This window comes from Pelodiscus sinensis, chromosome 1 (genome assembly GCF_052426305.1).
Source record: "Pelodiscus sinensis isolate ZL-2025 chromosome 1, ASM5242630v1, whole genome shotgun sequence".
Lineage (NCBI taxonomy): Eukaryota > Metazoa > Chordata > Testudines > Trionychidae > Pelodiscus > Pelodiscus sinensis.
The window spans coordinates 40,035,843-40,050,564 of record NC_143052.1 but is presented as its reverse complement, the minus strand read 5'-3'; the positions used below and the strand labels follow the sequence as shown (position 1 = coordinate 40,050,564).

The 14,722-nt window shown below is 43.7% G+C and overlaps 1 protein-coding gene across 4 annotated transcripts in view; it reads right to left on the bottom strand.

Annotated features, from left to right (window-relative positions):
* ZNF800 (zinc finger protein 800) overlaps window positions 1–7,422 on the bottom strand; it is a 40,753-nt gene extending 33,331 nt beyond the window's left edge. For 2 of the 4 annotated variants that reach the window (XM_075928348.2, XM_075928331.2), the window contains exons 1-3: window positions 6,699–7,422; window positions 5,127–5,237; window positions 1,996–2,091 (exon numbers count right to left, since the gene is read on the bottom strand). In XM_075928348.2, the coding sequence (XP_075784463.1) occupies window positions 1,996–2,091; window positions 5,127–5,187 (157 nt within the window). In that variant the 5' untranslated portion in view covers window positions 5,188–5,237; window positions 6,699–7,422. The remainder of the gene's footprint in view (window positions 1–1,995; window positions 2,092–5,126; window positions 5,238–6,698) is intronic. The other 2 variants (XM_075928335.2, XM_075928341.2) reach the window with 2 other exon arrangements.
* Window positions 7,423–14,722: the final 7,300 nt, after the last annotated feature.

The window sequence follows — 14,722 nt, the reverse complement described above, 5'->3', positions numbered from 1 at the left end:
CAGAGAAATCAACCCTTGGAATCTCAGTGCAATCTAAAGCAGCGTTGGTGCAGTCCACTGGAATTCTATGTGCGGTCCATGAGACATTTTGTTCACAACAGCCCACGCACAGGGTTGCCAAATTCTGCTGGTTTTCATCCATCATTTTTCCCTATCAATATTACAAAAGTAACATGCACTTAAAGCAAGTGCACATGGAGTGAGGTGCTTGCAGATTGTACGCAACATCGTGAGAGCCACGTGCTCTCTCTGCATCCAAAGTGCTGCTCCAGTTCAATCAGCACACCCCATAAATTCTAGGTACGCAAGCACATTTAGAAAAACTACCCTTTCTAGGAGACGGTTTTGGTAACAACGATCTTGCAGCACACTGAGATGAAGGAGGACCATCCATGCAGCCCACTCACTAATCTAGGTTGCCCCTCACTGCTCAGGAGTATTACCATTAGGAAAAGTTGCCAGCCCGGAGCACACAACCAAGCCCTGACACCACTGGAGAAGACAACATGCTATCTATGCAACAGCACAATACAAATACTAACATTTTTTCTTCTTTCAAAATTTGAGGAAAAGCGTCAAGAAAATATGATACATAGACACGAACCCTTAGCAGAAATTACAACTGGCAGAATGACAACTATGCCACAAAAGCAAAATTCCTTGAAAATTTTTGAACTTAGCAACTTAAAAAATACAATGGTTTTAAGAAGATAGCATAAAATCAGACAGTCCCCGGGTTACGTACAAGATAGGGACTGTAGGTTTGTTCTTAAGTTGAATCTGTATGTAAGTCGGAACTGGCATCCAGATTCAGCCCCTGCTGAAACTGATCAGTTTCAACAGTGGCTGAATCTGGACACCAGTTCTGACTTACATACAGATTCAACTTAAGAACCCCAGACGTCCCCAAGTCAGCTGCTGCTGAAACTGATCAGCAGCTGATTCCAGGAAGCCCGGCGCAGAGCAACTCTGCCTTGGACTTCCTGTAGTCAGCCGCTGGTCAGTTTCAGCAGCCGCTAACTTGGGGACGCCTGGGGCAGAGCAGCTTGGGTGCTGCTGGGTTGGTCCAGTAGCGTGGCCGCTCCTCGGCGCTACTGGACCAACCCAGCAGCACCCCAGCTGCTCTGCCCCAGGCGTCCTGATTCAGCCGCTGCTGAAACTGATCAGCAGCGGCTGAATCAGGACGCCTGGGGCAGAGCAGCTGGGGTGCTGCTGGGTTGGTCCAGTAGCGCCGAGGAACGGTGCTGCGGGACCAACCGGCAGCGCCCCACCTGCTCTAGCACAGGCCCCGGGCTTTGCTCCATGTCTCCTTGGTCTGCTGGGGGGGGGCACTAGCTGCGTCCCCCACCAGAAGACCAGGGAGATGCGGAGCAAAGCGGCGGAGGACCCGGGCCGGACCCGCGGCCGCTTCCAGATCAGCTGGAAGCGCCGTGGGTCCGGCCGGGTCCTCTGCGGCTTTGCTCAGCGTCTCCCTGGTCTGCAGACCAGGGAGACGCTGAGTAAAGCCGCGGAGGACCCGGCCGGACCCGCGGCGCTTCCAGCTGATCTGGAAGCAGCCGCAGGTCCGGCCGCGGGTCCAGCCCCGGGTCCTCCGCCGCTTTGCTCCCCATCTCCCTGGTCTGCTGGCTCCCCCAGCAGACCAGGGAGACGGGGAGCAGCTTTTCTTGCCCCGGAGGAGGCGGGCAGCAGGACCAGGCGTCCCGCCGCTCCAGTCCTCCGGGGTGAGAAAAATCCCCGTTCGTAACTGCGGATCCGACGTAAGTTGGATCCGCGTAACTCGGGGACTGCCTGTATAGTTGGGACTGCATCTTCATCACATTGTATGAAAATGCTTCCATTAGAACCTCATGATCTCACAAGAACAAAGCCTAAACCTCAGCCAAACATTTGCAATTATGTGTATTAAATTAATTCTATGGAATCAGTAACTTTACTGACACACTCGTAGCTTCATATCTTTAGAAGCAAGAAACAACTACACACAAATAATCATACCTGATCGAAAACACTCAATAATTTGTTGAATACCAGATTTTGACATCTGCAGAGGTTGCTGTAACAAAGGAGGATCACCAGGTTCCAACAAATACACTGAAAGACATCAAGGATGACAGTTAGAAATGACACACACCAATAACTGAGGCTGGTTGAAAAACAGGACAAAGTCATCAGGAAATATTCTGTTCCTTTTTTAATGGAAGCTGAGAGCTAAAAGGTGACTAGCTGTATTCTTTGTAATTTGGAATTTTGCACTCTTCCCTCCTTGCTGTTGAAATTAGTTTGAACAGGGGCAGATTCTATAGCAAAGATGCTTATTTCAGGCAATATACTGATATTATTTTTTTCTGAATATTCATATAGTCCTGTGTATGTTTTGTAAATATAGATATGAATATGTATATACACTAAAATAGAATTGTAGATAACTCAGTGTCTCTGTCAACACAGGACTGTCTATTAGATTGACATTACTCAGGACACTTTGTGCCTTCATAAAATCCTCGGCTCATTTTTCAGTGCATGCAAAAACATAATAGGTATGAGAAAACAATGAAAATACTAAATTCCACATCTGCATGCATATAGGGAGATCCCAGTAACTAATCAAAGGTGCAGATTTATATGCAACCCTTAAGAGAACTATTATTTAGAACAACTGTACTAAAAAGTAGGAACATATCTAGTTAATATTTACTGCAAACTGTATACTCCAATTATTATTATTATTATTATTGTCATCAAGATGGGTTTTTTTTTAAAATCAGGCCAACTTCAGAAATGATATCCTATTAAAAAAGATACTTTCTAAATTTCATTTAGATTCACCTCCCATTCTTTGTGAAGACTATAAAACAAATTTATAAACTAAAAAGCTCAGACATACCCAGTGATCAAGATACACACCAATATATCATACTCAAAATATTACTAGTATATAGCCACAAAGATATGGACACCATAACCCTGATCCTGGAAACACACAGATGAATCATTTTAAACACACGAACAGCCCCATTTAACTCAATGAAGTTACTTGAATGAATACTGCTAATTATATAAGTTTTTGCAAACACAGGGCTCAAATCTCCTTAGGTACTCCCAATTGTCACAGTGGTTAAGCACTGAAATAAACTGCCTAGAGAGGTTGTGGAATCTCCATCATTGTCTAGCCTGCTCTTAAAAATCTCCATAAACCTGTCAGGAATGATCTGGATGGTGCTTGGTCCTGCCATAGGTTCAGGAGACTGGACATGATGACCTCTTGAGCTTCCTTCCAGTTCTATGATTCTAGATCTATACAGCAATTCAACACTTGCAGCTGATCTGTGCCAGATGACTCAGGCTCACAGGGCTCAGACTGCTTAACTGAAATGCAGACGTCTGGGCTCAGGTTGACACCTGGGCTGTAGGGCCCTGTGAAGTGGGAGGGTCCCAGAATGCAATTAAACCACATGTATTTGTATTAAATGGGTCAATACATAGACTAATGCTATTTTGAACATTTTTAAAACATTTGGAAAAGTTTCAAAGATAAAAAGAAATACTGCTCTAGAATATGAGCACTTATAAACAAATTCAAACTGCAAAGATTACTTAAAGAAAAATAGCCAAAGTATGCTTGACTTTGTATTCTATTCAACTATTCTCATACCATAAACACTGTTGAACACATACACATGTAACAACCATCGCAAATCAACTAATTGTTTGGTGATATCTAGCATAGTGTATCCTACTAACTTACTTGCAATTCTTAAATAAAAAAACCCAACACTGTAGGCTAGGGATTTTAAAATGTATTTAATTAAGTAATCATGTCACCACTGAAAATTTCAGCAGTTACACACAGGAGGCAGGCAACTCCCCAGAGCTGGCGCACGCAGGGAGCCGATTTTTAAGCCAGTTCCCCATGTGCAACAGCTCCCACTTGCCCCTCTCTACCCACACTGAGATGGAGCCTCTGTATCAGAGGCAGCAGCACAGGGCGGTGGGCAGCTCCCCCAAGCCAGTGCAAGCGTAGAGCCATGTTCTAGGCTGGCTCCCACGTGTATACCACCTGTGTATAACCATGCATGTTAATCGATGAGCCCAGGCTTATCAGTTAATCATGTACACAGTTACATTTTCACATCCCTACTGTAGGCAATATATTGCCTCTGATGTCCATTTGACATCAAGGGGAGTTTCATGTGTGAAGTGGACAAAATGCATGGCTCTAAGGCAAGAATTGCCTATTAAATCCATTTTTTTAAAACATTACAGTAGTTATTTAGATAGAAAGGTTTATTGTTAAAACTCTTCAATTTATTTCTCAAAATATCTTTAGTTAATGATACAGTTTCAGAGTTGGTAGACAATACTTTCCCTCATAAGTCCCAAAAATTCATACCATTCATACTTATAAAAAGGGGTATGGAGAAGAGGAGATAGACGAAACCTCATAACAATAGATAAAAAGAAGAAATTGGTGAGGAAACATTTCGAATTGAGATTTCTCAATACAACTATTAAACAAAACAATAACAAAAAAGTCTCAATGAAAAGATGCTTGGATCCACAGTGCACACTTACACTTTATATATATAAAATATGACATATTATAACATATAATAATATTTTCAATGTTATTATTCAATTCTAATTTCAAAACACCACTACTGGTAGTGTGGGGGGTAGAGGTTCCCTCAAAAACAAAAGCCATGACTTTGTGAATATTTAACAAATAAGGTGTAAAGAAAATACATCTTATATCGGAGCACAACAAAATACAAGAGAACTTAACAGATTAGTAAAAAAAACCAAAACACTACAATTTTTTTAAAATGCAGATACAATGTGACTGTTTCTAGTATCTTGCCTTCCCCTCAGCTCAGTGCTCACAATGCCCAAATGAGCTTGGAGATTATTATGCGCCCTGTAAGAACTGAGAAACTGATCTTCCTGAAGTAATTTATTGTGACAGTTTTAGGATATTTAAAAAAAAATAAAAACTGAAATCAGGAAATTTCTTATTTGCTAATGTAATGGCTTAATTATTATTCACATTTCTGATGTCACAGCCAGTTTATGAAAGTTTCTCAGAGAATAGAATAAATTAAAAAACAAAGCATTACATTGCACCATACCTGGTTCACAGCATCCATGGTGATGATGGTCAGTCTGACAACACTTATCCCTTAGAGGCATTTTCTGTGAGCACGACCTATTTTCCTTCTACATCCAGCAGCTTGTTTCTGCTAAAATAAGCAAATTCTCTGTCACCTCCTACACCATAAAACTTAAACAACAACAACATCATCCCCGCATTTCCTAAAGAGTAAAATAGCACCAAAGCCACTCAGAAGTCAACTGTGCCTTTTTAAGGTGGAAAGTCTATAGTGTTTAATAACCATTTTCAAATCTAAAAAAAATCTGTTTACTTCAGCACATTTCAGTGAAGGTTTAAGCTTCAAGAGCTATAGAATCGAGGAAATCCTTCTTCTTCCCAAATTCCAGACATACCGCTAGATGAAAAGATTTCTCTCTCTGACTCTTACAAGAATCAATGTTAGCCACATATAAAACATAAGGCAGCATACAAAACAACATCTGTGGCAGCCCTTACACTTGTCAACACCAGCTTCCCCAGCCGTAGGGATTTAACCCATCTTTCAATTACTATTGTTTGTACTGTCACAGCACCTACTACTGTTGTTAAAACCCACCTACACTATTACTAATTGAGATTCTTCTGACTCCTCCTAATAATATCTAGCACCCACACAGTCATGAAAATTAAACTGAAACTCATACAAAGAATCCTAACCTACATAGCTGCCAAATTTTCACCTCCATAGCTGCTCAGTTCTAGGTGACACAGGCCCCATATACTGTATAAACAAGCAGTAGTCTTGTAGCACCTTATAGGCTAACAAAAAATACTAAGCTTCAGAGGGTAGCCAAGTTAGTCTGTATGGGTCACACTTAAAAAACAACCAATGGTCTGGTAGCATTTTATAGACTAACAAAACATGTAGATGGTATCATGGGCTTTCGTGCGCACAGCCCACTTCTTCAGATGACAGTGCCACCACATGTTTTGTTAAGCTATAAAGTGCTACCAGACCATTTGCTAGTTTTGAAGTTTAAAAAATACTAATTAATCCGAAGAAGTGGGTTGTGCCCATGAAAGCTCATAATACCAGTTTTGTTAGTCTTTAAGGTGCTGCAAGACTATTTGTTTTTTACATTTTTAAAAAATACTATCTATATAGTATCATGAGCTATTTGCAAAACCCACTTTGTCCACGGAAGCTCATGATACTATTTCTTTTTTGTTAGTCTTTAAGGTGCCACAGGACTACTCTGTTGTTATAAAGTTACATACTCTCCAAGCTACCCCTCAGAACCCCATACACTGCATGCAGTTTAAGGAATGGCCCCACCATAGCCTCTTAACACTTTCCCACTAGAGACAGGGAACCCTTGCCCTGAGTCAACCCCTAAGAAGCTGCCCCACCCCGCCCAACAACAGGAACCCCGCCTTGCCCCTCACCAGGAACCCGGCCCGACCTCCCGCTCCCCGCCAGGAGCCAGCGCAGTGCCCAGCCCGCGGGAGAGCGGGCCAGCCGGGCGCATGAGCTGGCAAAGCCCGCGCGGCACACGGGGCAGCTGGCGCTCTCCAGCGCACTGGGCAGCGGGGGCCGGGCGGCACTTACGGAAGCTCCGGGGAACTGGGTGCGCAGCAGCCGCCAGCTGCCTTCCCGGGCGGCGCGGCGCGGCTCACGCAGGGGGCGCGGGCAGCGGCCGGGGCTGAGCCGAGCGGATCCCGCGCGGAGCCGGCAGGTGACAGCGGGCGCCAAAGTGGCGCGGCGGCAGGAGACAGGGAGCTGGGCGGGACGCAGAACCCGCGCACGCAGCCGCCCCACCAGCCTCCGCCGGCCGGACTCTTTCTTCCCCCCGCCCCTCTCTCTCTCCGAACTAAACTTCACTGTCCCGTGTCCCGCCGGCACAGCGGGAGCGGCGGCCACTGACCCCGGAGCCGGATGGGCGCACGGGCAGGAAGTGACTGCGGCCGCAGCGGCTCGGGGCGGCGTACTGCGCAGGCGCCGCACCCGGCTTCCCCTTGCCCCGCCCACTTGCACAGGTGCTTGCAGGGCGCGCGGGCGGGCAGCGCTGTGGCTGGAAGAGGAAGCCGGGCTCGCGGCTGGGTAGCCCCCCACGTGTGGGGAAGAGCGAGCTGCCGCCCTCACGCGCCGCTGGCCACCGCTGCACCATTGCAGCCTCTTGCGCCGTTGCCGAGCCCGAGAACAGCCAGCGGGCTACGCATTTGGACGCACCGCTGCAAGGGGCTTGCTAGCCTCAGAAAGTGCCCAGCCGCGACAGGCACGCTGCCCAGAGCACTTTGTGCAGGCAGCGTATAATGTGCACGCTCGTGGCACCCCGCTCGCCTACAGCACCGCCTCCTGCACTGTTGCAAGATAATGTACAATTGCTCTCTGGCACAAAGCCTCGTGGCACGTGCACAGTAACAACTGGACTAAGAAGAGGAGTTAGGAATGTTTCCTTGTCCAAAAAAAAAAGGGAAAAAAAGTAGCAGCCGCCCCAACTCCTCTCCCCCCATTGCCACCTGCCTCACTGTGGGCTGTATTCCTTAAAGACAGAGGCAAGGTGCGTGACGTAGTATCCTGTAATGGACCAACTTCTGGTGATAAGAAAGTCCAGAGCTCTCTTCAGCCTTATCCCAAATCTCTCTCCAGTTTTGAGCCTTGCCTTATCTACAATTTGCTGAAATTCTCTCATTCTTATGCAAATACCGCAGTCAGTTCCACCTCTGCAAGAAATGTGGGAAGCCTGGGTGTAGCCTGACAGCTGGTATTTCTAACCTTGGGTCATGTGGGGCTTCTCACAGCAAGGAAATGGCAGTGGTAAATGCACCATTGTCAGGATACTACTACTCTCAATATTAGTGGCACCACTGAGAAATTTGTAGACTGCCCTTATGGGCTGGATGATTCTGGCAGTTATATTAAAAATATTGGGAGGACCAGTCTGATGGATTGCAATGAAGAATTGTGCCAGTTTGTGAATCAGCCAGTCAGATCTCTACAGACTGCTGTTGAAGCTGCTGGAATATGGGTTTCTGTAAGTGTAGCATTCTCGACCACCTTAGTGCAATTTACAGGTTATTATTTTCAGATCACAGTAAATGAGAAAATCAGATGCCCTCTGTTTCTGCCAAAAGGAAATGAAATGAGTAAATCAGCAGAAATATCCCTATGTGCACAGTTCTTGCTGCCATTTCTGGCTGTGATGAGGAAATGTGTACTATAAACAACCTGCTCTCCATGCCATTAGGAAAGAGAGAAATACTGCTTAAAGAGGGGGGCAATATTGAAAATGGAAACCATCTCTCAGACAGTTGACTTGATTAGTGGCTCAGTCGCTTCCTGGGTAGAAGGTCATGATAGGACTCAAGGACATAAATCAAGTTTCTGAGTTATATTCAATATAGTAGTGCCATTCTTCAAATCAAATGGGTTGGTAAACAGCTCTTGTATCCATCTCTGGCCAATATATTTTATACAGCTACATTTTATTTTTAAAAATATAGATATTAGTTTTTCACCAAATTATTATTTCAAGAAATTGTATTAGCATTTATGAAAGTGACCAGGTGCCTTGGCTGGCATATGTTCTATGTGTTTCCAACCTAGGGATTCTCTCTTCTGTTCACATCTCCAGGCTCCATTCCCCACAGCTGTAAGCCCTCACACTTCACTTACACTACACTGAAGCTACCGCTCTCTGGCTCCCTGCCCAGCTTCAGGTCCTCCACCAAGTGCTCAGTCCCCAACAGTTTTCTCTCCATAAGACCTTAGGCCCCTGCACCTAAGATTACTTCCTTGCTTCCATTTTCCTTGGCCCATTCAGTTTCTTGGCCTGCACCTTCCAAGATTCCCACTATTAATGCTCCCAGTCTAACTTGTGCATTCAGATCTTACATTTTCTTGAGGTTTTCCATTTTGCGAAAATACAAATAGGGCCTTTCCTATACCATTTATTATATATCTGTCAGCTCCCCCATTGTTTGTCTCCTCTCTAAACAACTTAGTACTAATTTTAAACCTGATTTCCAAATAAATTTTGCAACTCAAGTAAACCTATGGTAATTAGTATGCTTTTCTAATGCTAGATTAGCTAGATTAATGAGTATGTTCCTTCATCATAGTGTCAAACATTTTTCTAAACTGCTTCTAAAGGCAATAGTGTCTCGAAAATGGTTGAAGTTCTTTATTTTCTATAAAAAAAATCTTGTGTTTTAATCAAGTTTCAAAATACGGAAAATATTTTAAGGAATATTGTATGAAGGTGTAGCCACTAGAGAATCTTGATTGACTTATTGTGCCTGCGATTTCTTAGAGAATCAGTATAACAGAAACTCATTTTTATGTTTTTCATAAATCCAGTGATTTCATATAATCTATCATCCACATTGAGTACAAATTTTCGGTTTTAATTGTGTAAGCAGCCATTTCAGAGGAACATGAGACAGTAACCAGTGCAAATGGTGCCCCAATTTGGTAAAATCTACAATTGACTGCCAATTTATTGCTAAGCTCCCCTCTGTTACAAAACAGTTTTTCTCTAAGGGCAGGAGTTTTCTGTGAAACATTGTAGAATTGATGTAAGACGTTCTACTCTTTATTCTCTTGCTCTGCTACTCTTTCTTCAAGACCCTGTTCAGGGGCATCTAGCTGAAGGATGTACTCATCATGAAGTCTGGTCTACACAACACTGTTCAATGCAGAGGCGCTGTTTGAATTCCCCAAAATAATTTGCACAACTGGAGCCAATGTCGTGTTCCTCTTTTCAACCGAAATGGCTAGTCAGAGTTTGAGCCCCTGGATATTTCAGTTGGGGGTTAAAAAAAAGATGGTGTGTTATTTTTTTATTTACATTCCTGTTTATTTACTAGAAATATATAATATACAAGTCCTTCTCTGACACAGGAGGAACTCTTAAAGAAAAAGTTTAGCATATGGCCCCAAGCCTTATTAGACAATATCAGACTCTCTAGCTTTTTAGCAGGGTCATATGCTGAGTTTGCAGGTTGATGCTTGGCTAGGCTTTCTTGCTTTTTACTTGTCTCTGTCAGTTTCTGTTCTCTAATCCCTCATGCACAAATACTTTACCCAAAACAATATTCAGCAAAGCTCCTTCACCCACCCAGTCTAAAATCTCCTGGACAGGTTCACATAGCCCTTTTGTCTTATGTGGGTGTTCATGATTTTTAGCTTTACAGTTTTTCTACTCAAAGGATATGTTCACATACATCAACCTCACTGAGGTTTTTTTAACTCATCCCAAAACAAGATTTTATTCAGTACCTTTTGGGGTAACTTATGGTGCAAGAGATCAGTTAAGGGAGTAGCTATCATGGAAAACTGAGGCATGGAGCAACAACCATACGTCACTAACCTCAGAAAGGATATGACCTACCATTTCATAGTGGAGTCTAAAGATTCTAGAAGGATTGTAAACTTCCTGGCCAAAGATTTGATCTGCCCATTCTCCAAGATGTAGCTCTAATATTTGGTCTTTGCATTGCCAATCAAATATTTGGTTGGGCTGGCTGTTAATCTTGTTGCCCTAAGTGAATGTAATAGTGCTGCACCCTCTCAAGATGATCCAACCAAATGGTTAAATAGATCATCACAGAGAGGCTACATCATAAGATTGATGAGATAAAATCACCTGATACATCAGCCACTGAAATGTAGCTTGGGCACCATAGAACTTGAATGGAAGGGTCTCACATTTAGTGTAATACAAATGATGTTATCTCCCTGGACTCAAGGCAGTGGTATCTGCCAGAACCTCTAGGTATAGCCCAGGATTGTTATATTTGTAGTAGCCTTTCCTTGTCTGTCCAACAAGTTGTCCATGGAATAGGTGTCAAACCTCAACCCTTTCCTGAATTAAATGCTGAACCAGACACAATTATTTGGCTTGGGTCCAGCACGTTCAGGGGCTTCACTTTGGTGCTTCTTACTGCTACACCAGTACTGACTCCCTTATAAGACATCAAACAGTAAGAAACTCAGAGAAGCATGTGAGACCTCTGTGAGTGTGAACAATAAAGTATGGTATTGTTTTACTCCAATTTTAAGGTTCAGTAATAACAACATTTTACAACATTCCTTTTATTTTAAAGATGTATTGCTCCGTTAGCCCATCTGTCTATGGGTAGCAAGCAGGTTCTTGACAATCATACATTGAGTGGACATATCTCATAGATTAGCCAGCACACGAACACTAAGTTCTGATATGACTAAGATCCCTAAGGGGGAAAATACTTTAAATGCTTAATTATTTATATCCTGTGCTGGTAACAAGCACAGGAGTGCATAACCTCTGGCTTTCCAGAAGCATAGTCCACAGTTCCTAGGGTAAATCAGCAACCATTCAGATTTGGCTCTAGGGGTCCCTAGGTTTTCCTCAGTCTGATTAAACAGCTCTTAGCAAAGAGAAATGAGACTTGTGGGCATGTCTGGATGCCACCAGCTGGTACTTCGGTCAAGAAGCTCAATAGTTTTTAATGTCTTGGTAGATTTCCAGACAAATGAATCAAACTGCCACCCTCCCTTGGATCATTTCTTCCCCTAAATGGCCTGACCATAGTGTATGACAGGCTAAGTTGAATACCTTTTTCTGGTCTTAAGGTATTAAGAGAAAAGGAGGTGGATTCAGCTATTTCTGACTGGCCTATCCAGACTATTCCCTTGAATTCACAGGAAGAGCACCAGGAGTCCCAGGCAGCATTGACAGATACACCATTCACATTAACCAGTCTTCCAGACAGTCAACAGAACACTGCATCATCCCTTTGGCTTTGACTGACTGGACTGATCATCTACCCCAAAAGAGGGGTTGGAGGGGTCCTGTCCTTACAAACGCAGAATGTAGGATCCAAAATTATATTACCCTATTCTGCCTCTCCCAAAGGCTAATGGCCTCAAAAAAGCCTCCCTCTTTGTATGATGACATTGCCATAGAGTCTTGGCCAGGGAAGCAAAGGATCCAAGATCAGAGAACAGAAAGAACCCCCTGATGGCCAGTTCTCAAGGTGTTGATGATGGTTCTGGATTTATCGCAACTGATTCCATTCAGAGACTGGCTATAGGGCAACTGTCTTGGGCCAACTCCACTAGGTAAGCTACCTCTTCGGCTACAATATTCCAATATCCCATGAGCATCCAAACCTTGGCAATGGGATAGAGTTGGATATTCACATGGGTAAAACCTATGAGTCAATGAAATTATCAACCAGTGCTACACAAATGTCTCCCAGAAACCTGAATCCACCAGGACTAATCTCTCTGTTCCATTCTCTGTGAGAGAAACTATGAAGGTCTTGGAAATAATCACTCTATGTGGCAATGAAGGGCAACCTAGGCTAGTGAGTGGGCCACATGTGTGACCCTTCTTCATCTCAGTGGGCTGTGAGATTGTCATAATCAAAGTGGTCCCCTGGAATAAGGTAGTTTTGATAACTACACTTGTGTAACTAAAACTTGTGGGATGTGCCAACTGAACCAGAGTAGCACTTTGACTGGATGCAGAGGAAGTGCATAGCTCTTACAATGTGTGCAAATAGCACCTATCTCACTTCATGTGCCCTTGCTTTCAGTGCATGTCACTTTTGTAATACCAGTAGGAAAAAAAAAAAACTATGTGGATGAAAGCCAGCAGAATCTAGCAACCTTGTGCGTGGACAATGGGAAACAAAATGTCTCAATGGGGCACATTCAGCCGTCAGGATTGTTTTGATACTGTATGGGCAGAAAGTAAATTAGGGGACTCCCGAACCCCAGCTTGGAACCTCTCCTTCCCTTTAGTCAGGGATCCCTTACCAACTCCAGACCCAAAACTGGGGTCTAATCCTGTGTAACACTCTCATGTTCACTATTTGCATATGGTTATGATATATTTTGTACAAAGTATGCCATATGAGATTTAATTTGAAAAATCATAATCTGCTGCACATCATTGTCCAGTTAAAATGTATATACCTTGTACATGCAGTTATAAGATTTTTGTATATGTTTATTACTGAAATTTGTGCAGTTGTGAGGAAGACCCACAGACTATTTCTTACATTTATTATTTATTTAAATATTTTTACCCCGCCTTTCTATTTAAAATATTCAAGGTGGCTTACAAGAACAAAAAATATATATATATATATAAATTTAAAATGAGACCTGAGAGAGACATAACCAGCTAAAAACATAGGCTACGTCTAGACTGGCATGATTTTCCGCAAATGCTTTTAACAGAAAACTTTTCCGTTAAAGGCTTTTGTGGAAAAGAGCGTCTAGATTGGCACGGACGCTTTTCCGCAAAAAAGCCCCAATTGCCATTTTCGCGATCGGGGCTTTTTGCGCAAAACAAATCCGAGCTGTCTACTGTGGCCTTTTGCCCAAACGGGAGCAGCATAGTATTTCCGCAAGAAGCATTGATTTCAGGCAGTAGGAAGTCAGTGTTCTTGCGGAAATTCAAGCGGCCAGTGTAGACAGCTGGCAAGTTTTTCCGCAAAAGCAGCTGCAGAGAGGAGGAACACACACACACACACACACACACACACACACACACACACACACACACTCAAACATTAATAAAAGCACAGGTAAAAAGGGTCGCTTTAGCCTGACGCCAAAACAACGCTAGCATTGGCGCCATGCGAATATCCCGAGGAAGAGAATTCCACAGCCTGGGAACAAAAGCTGAGAATGCCCTGTTCTGCGTAGATGTTAATCTTATCTCCACAAGTGGTGGAACACAAAGCAAAGCCTCCCTAGCTGACTTCAATCCCCGGGCAGGTTCATATGGGAGAAGACGGTCCTTCAGATACCACGGACCTAACTCATTTAAGGCTTTGTAGGTCATAACTAAAACCTTAAATTGTGCCCAGAAACATACCGGAAGCCAGTGCAGCTGCTGAAGCACTGGCATAGTGTGCTCTGTATAACTAGTGTTAGTTAAAACTCGAGCAGCCACATTCTGGACAAGTTAAAGTTTCCGAAGGCTCTTTAGAGGCAGCCCCACATAAAGCGCATTACAGTAATCCAGTCAGGATGTAACAAGAGCATGGATCTCTGTGGTCAAGTCGTATTTGTTCAGTAAGGGTTGCAGCTGGCAGATCAAACAAAGTTGCCCAAACACACTCCTAGCCACCAAAGAAATCTGATTTTCAAATGTTAAAAAAGGATCCAGGAGGACTCCCAAGCTACGTACCTGTTCTTTCATGGGGAGAATAACCCTATCTAGAACAGGTGCCATGCCACATTCACAAACAGATGGCCTCCTGATCCACAGGACCTCAGTCTTCTCTGGGTTCAACTTCAGCTTATTTGACTTCATCCAAACCATCACTGCCTCCAGACACCAATTTAGATCAGTCACTGCCACACCTGGTTCTAATGTCACAGGGAAACAGAGTTGGGTGTCATCTGCATATTGATGGCACCATCCTCATGACCTCTCCCAGTGGCTTCATGTAGATATTAAAGATCATAGGGGACAAGATGGAACCTTGCAGGACCCCATTGCATAATCACCATGGGGTCAAATAGCAGCCCCGTAGCTCCACCTTCTGAAAGCATCCTGACAGGTAGGACCGGAACCATTGCAAAACAGTGCCTCCAATAACCAACTCCACCAGGCGTCCCAGAAGGAT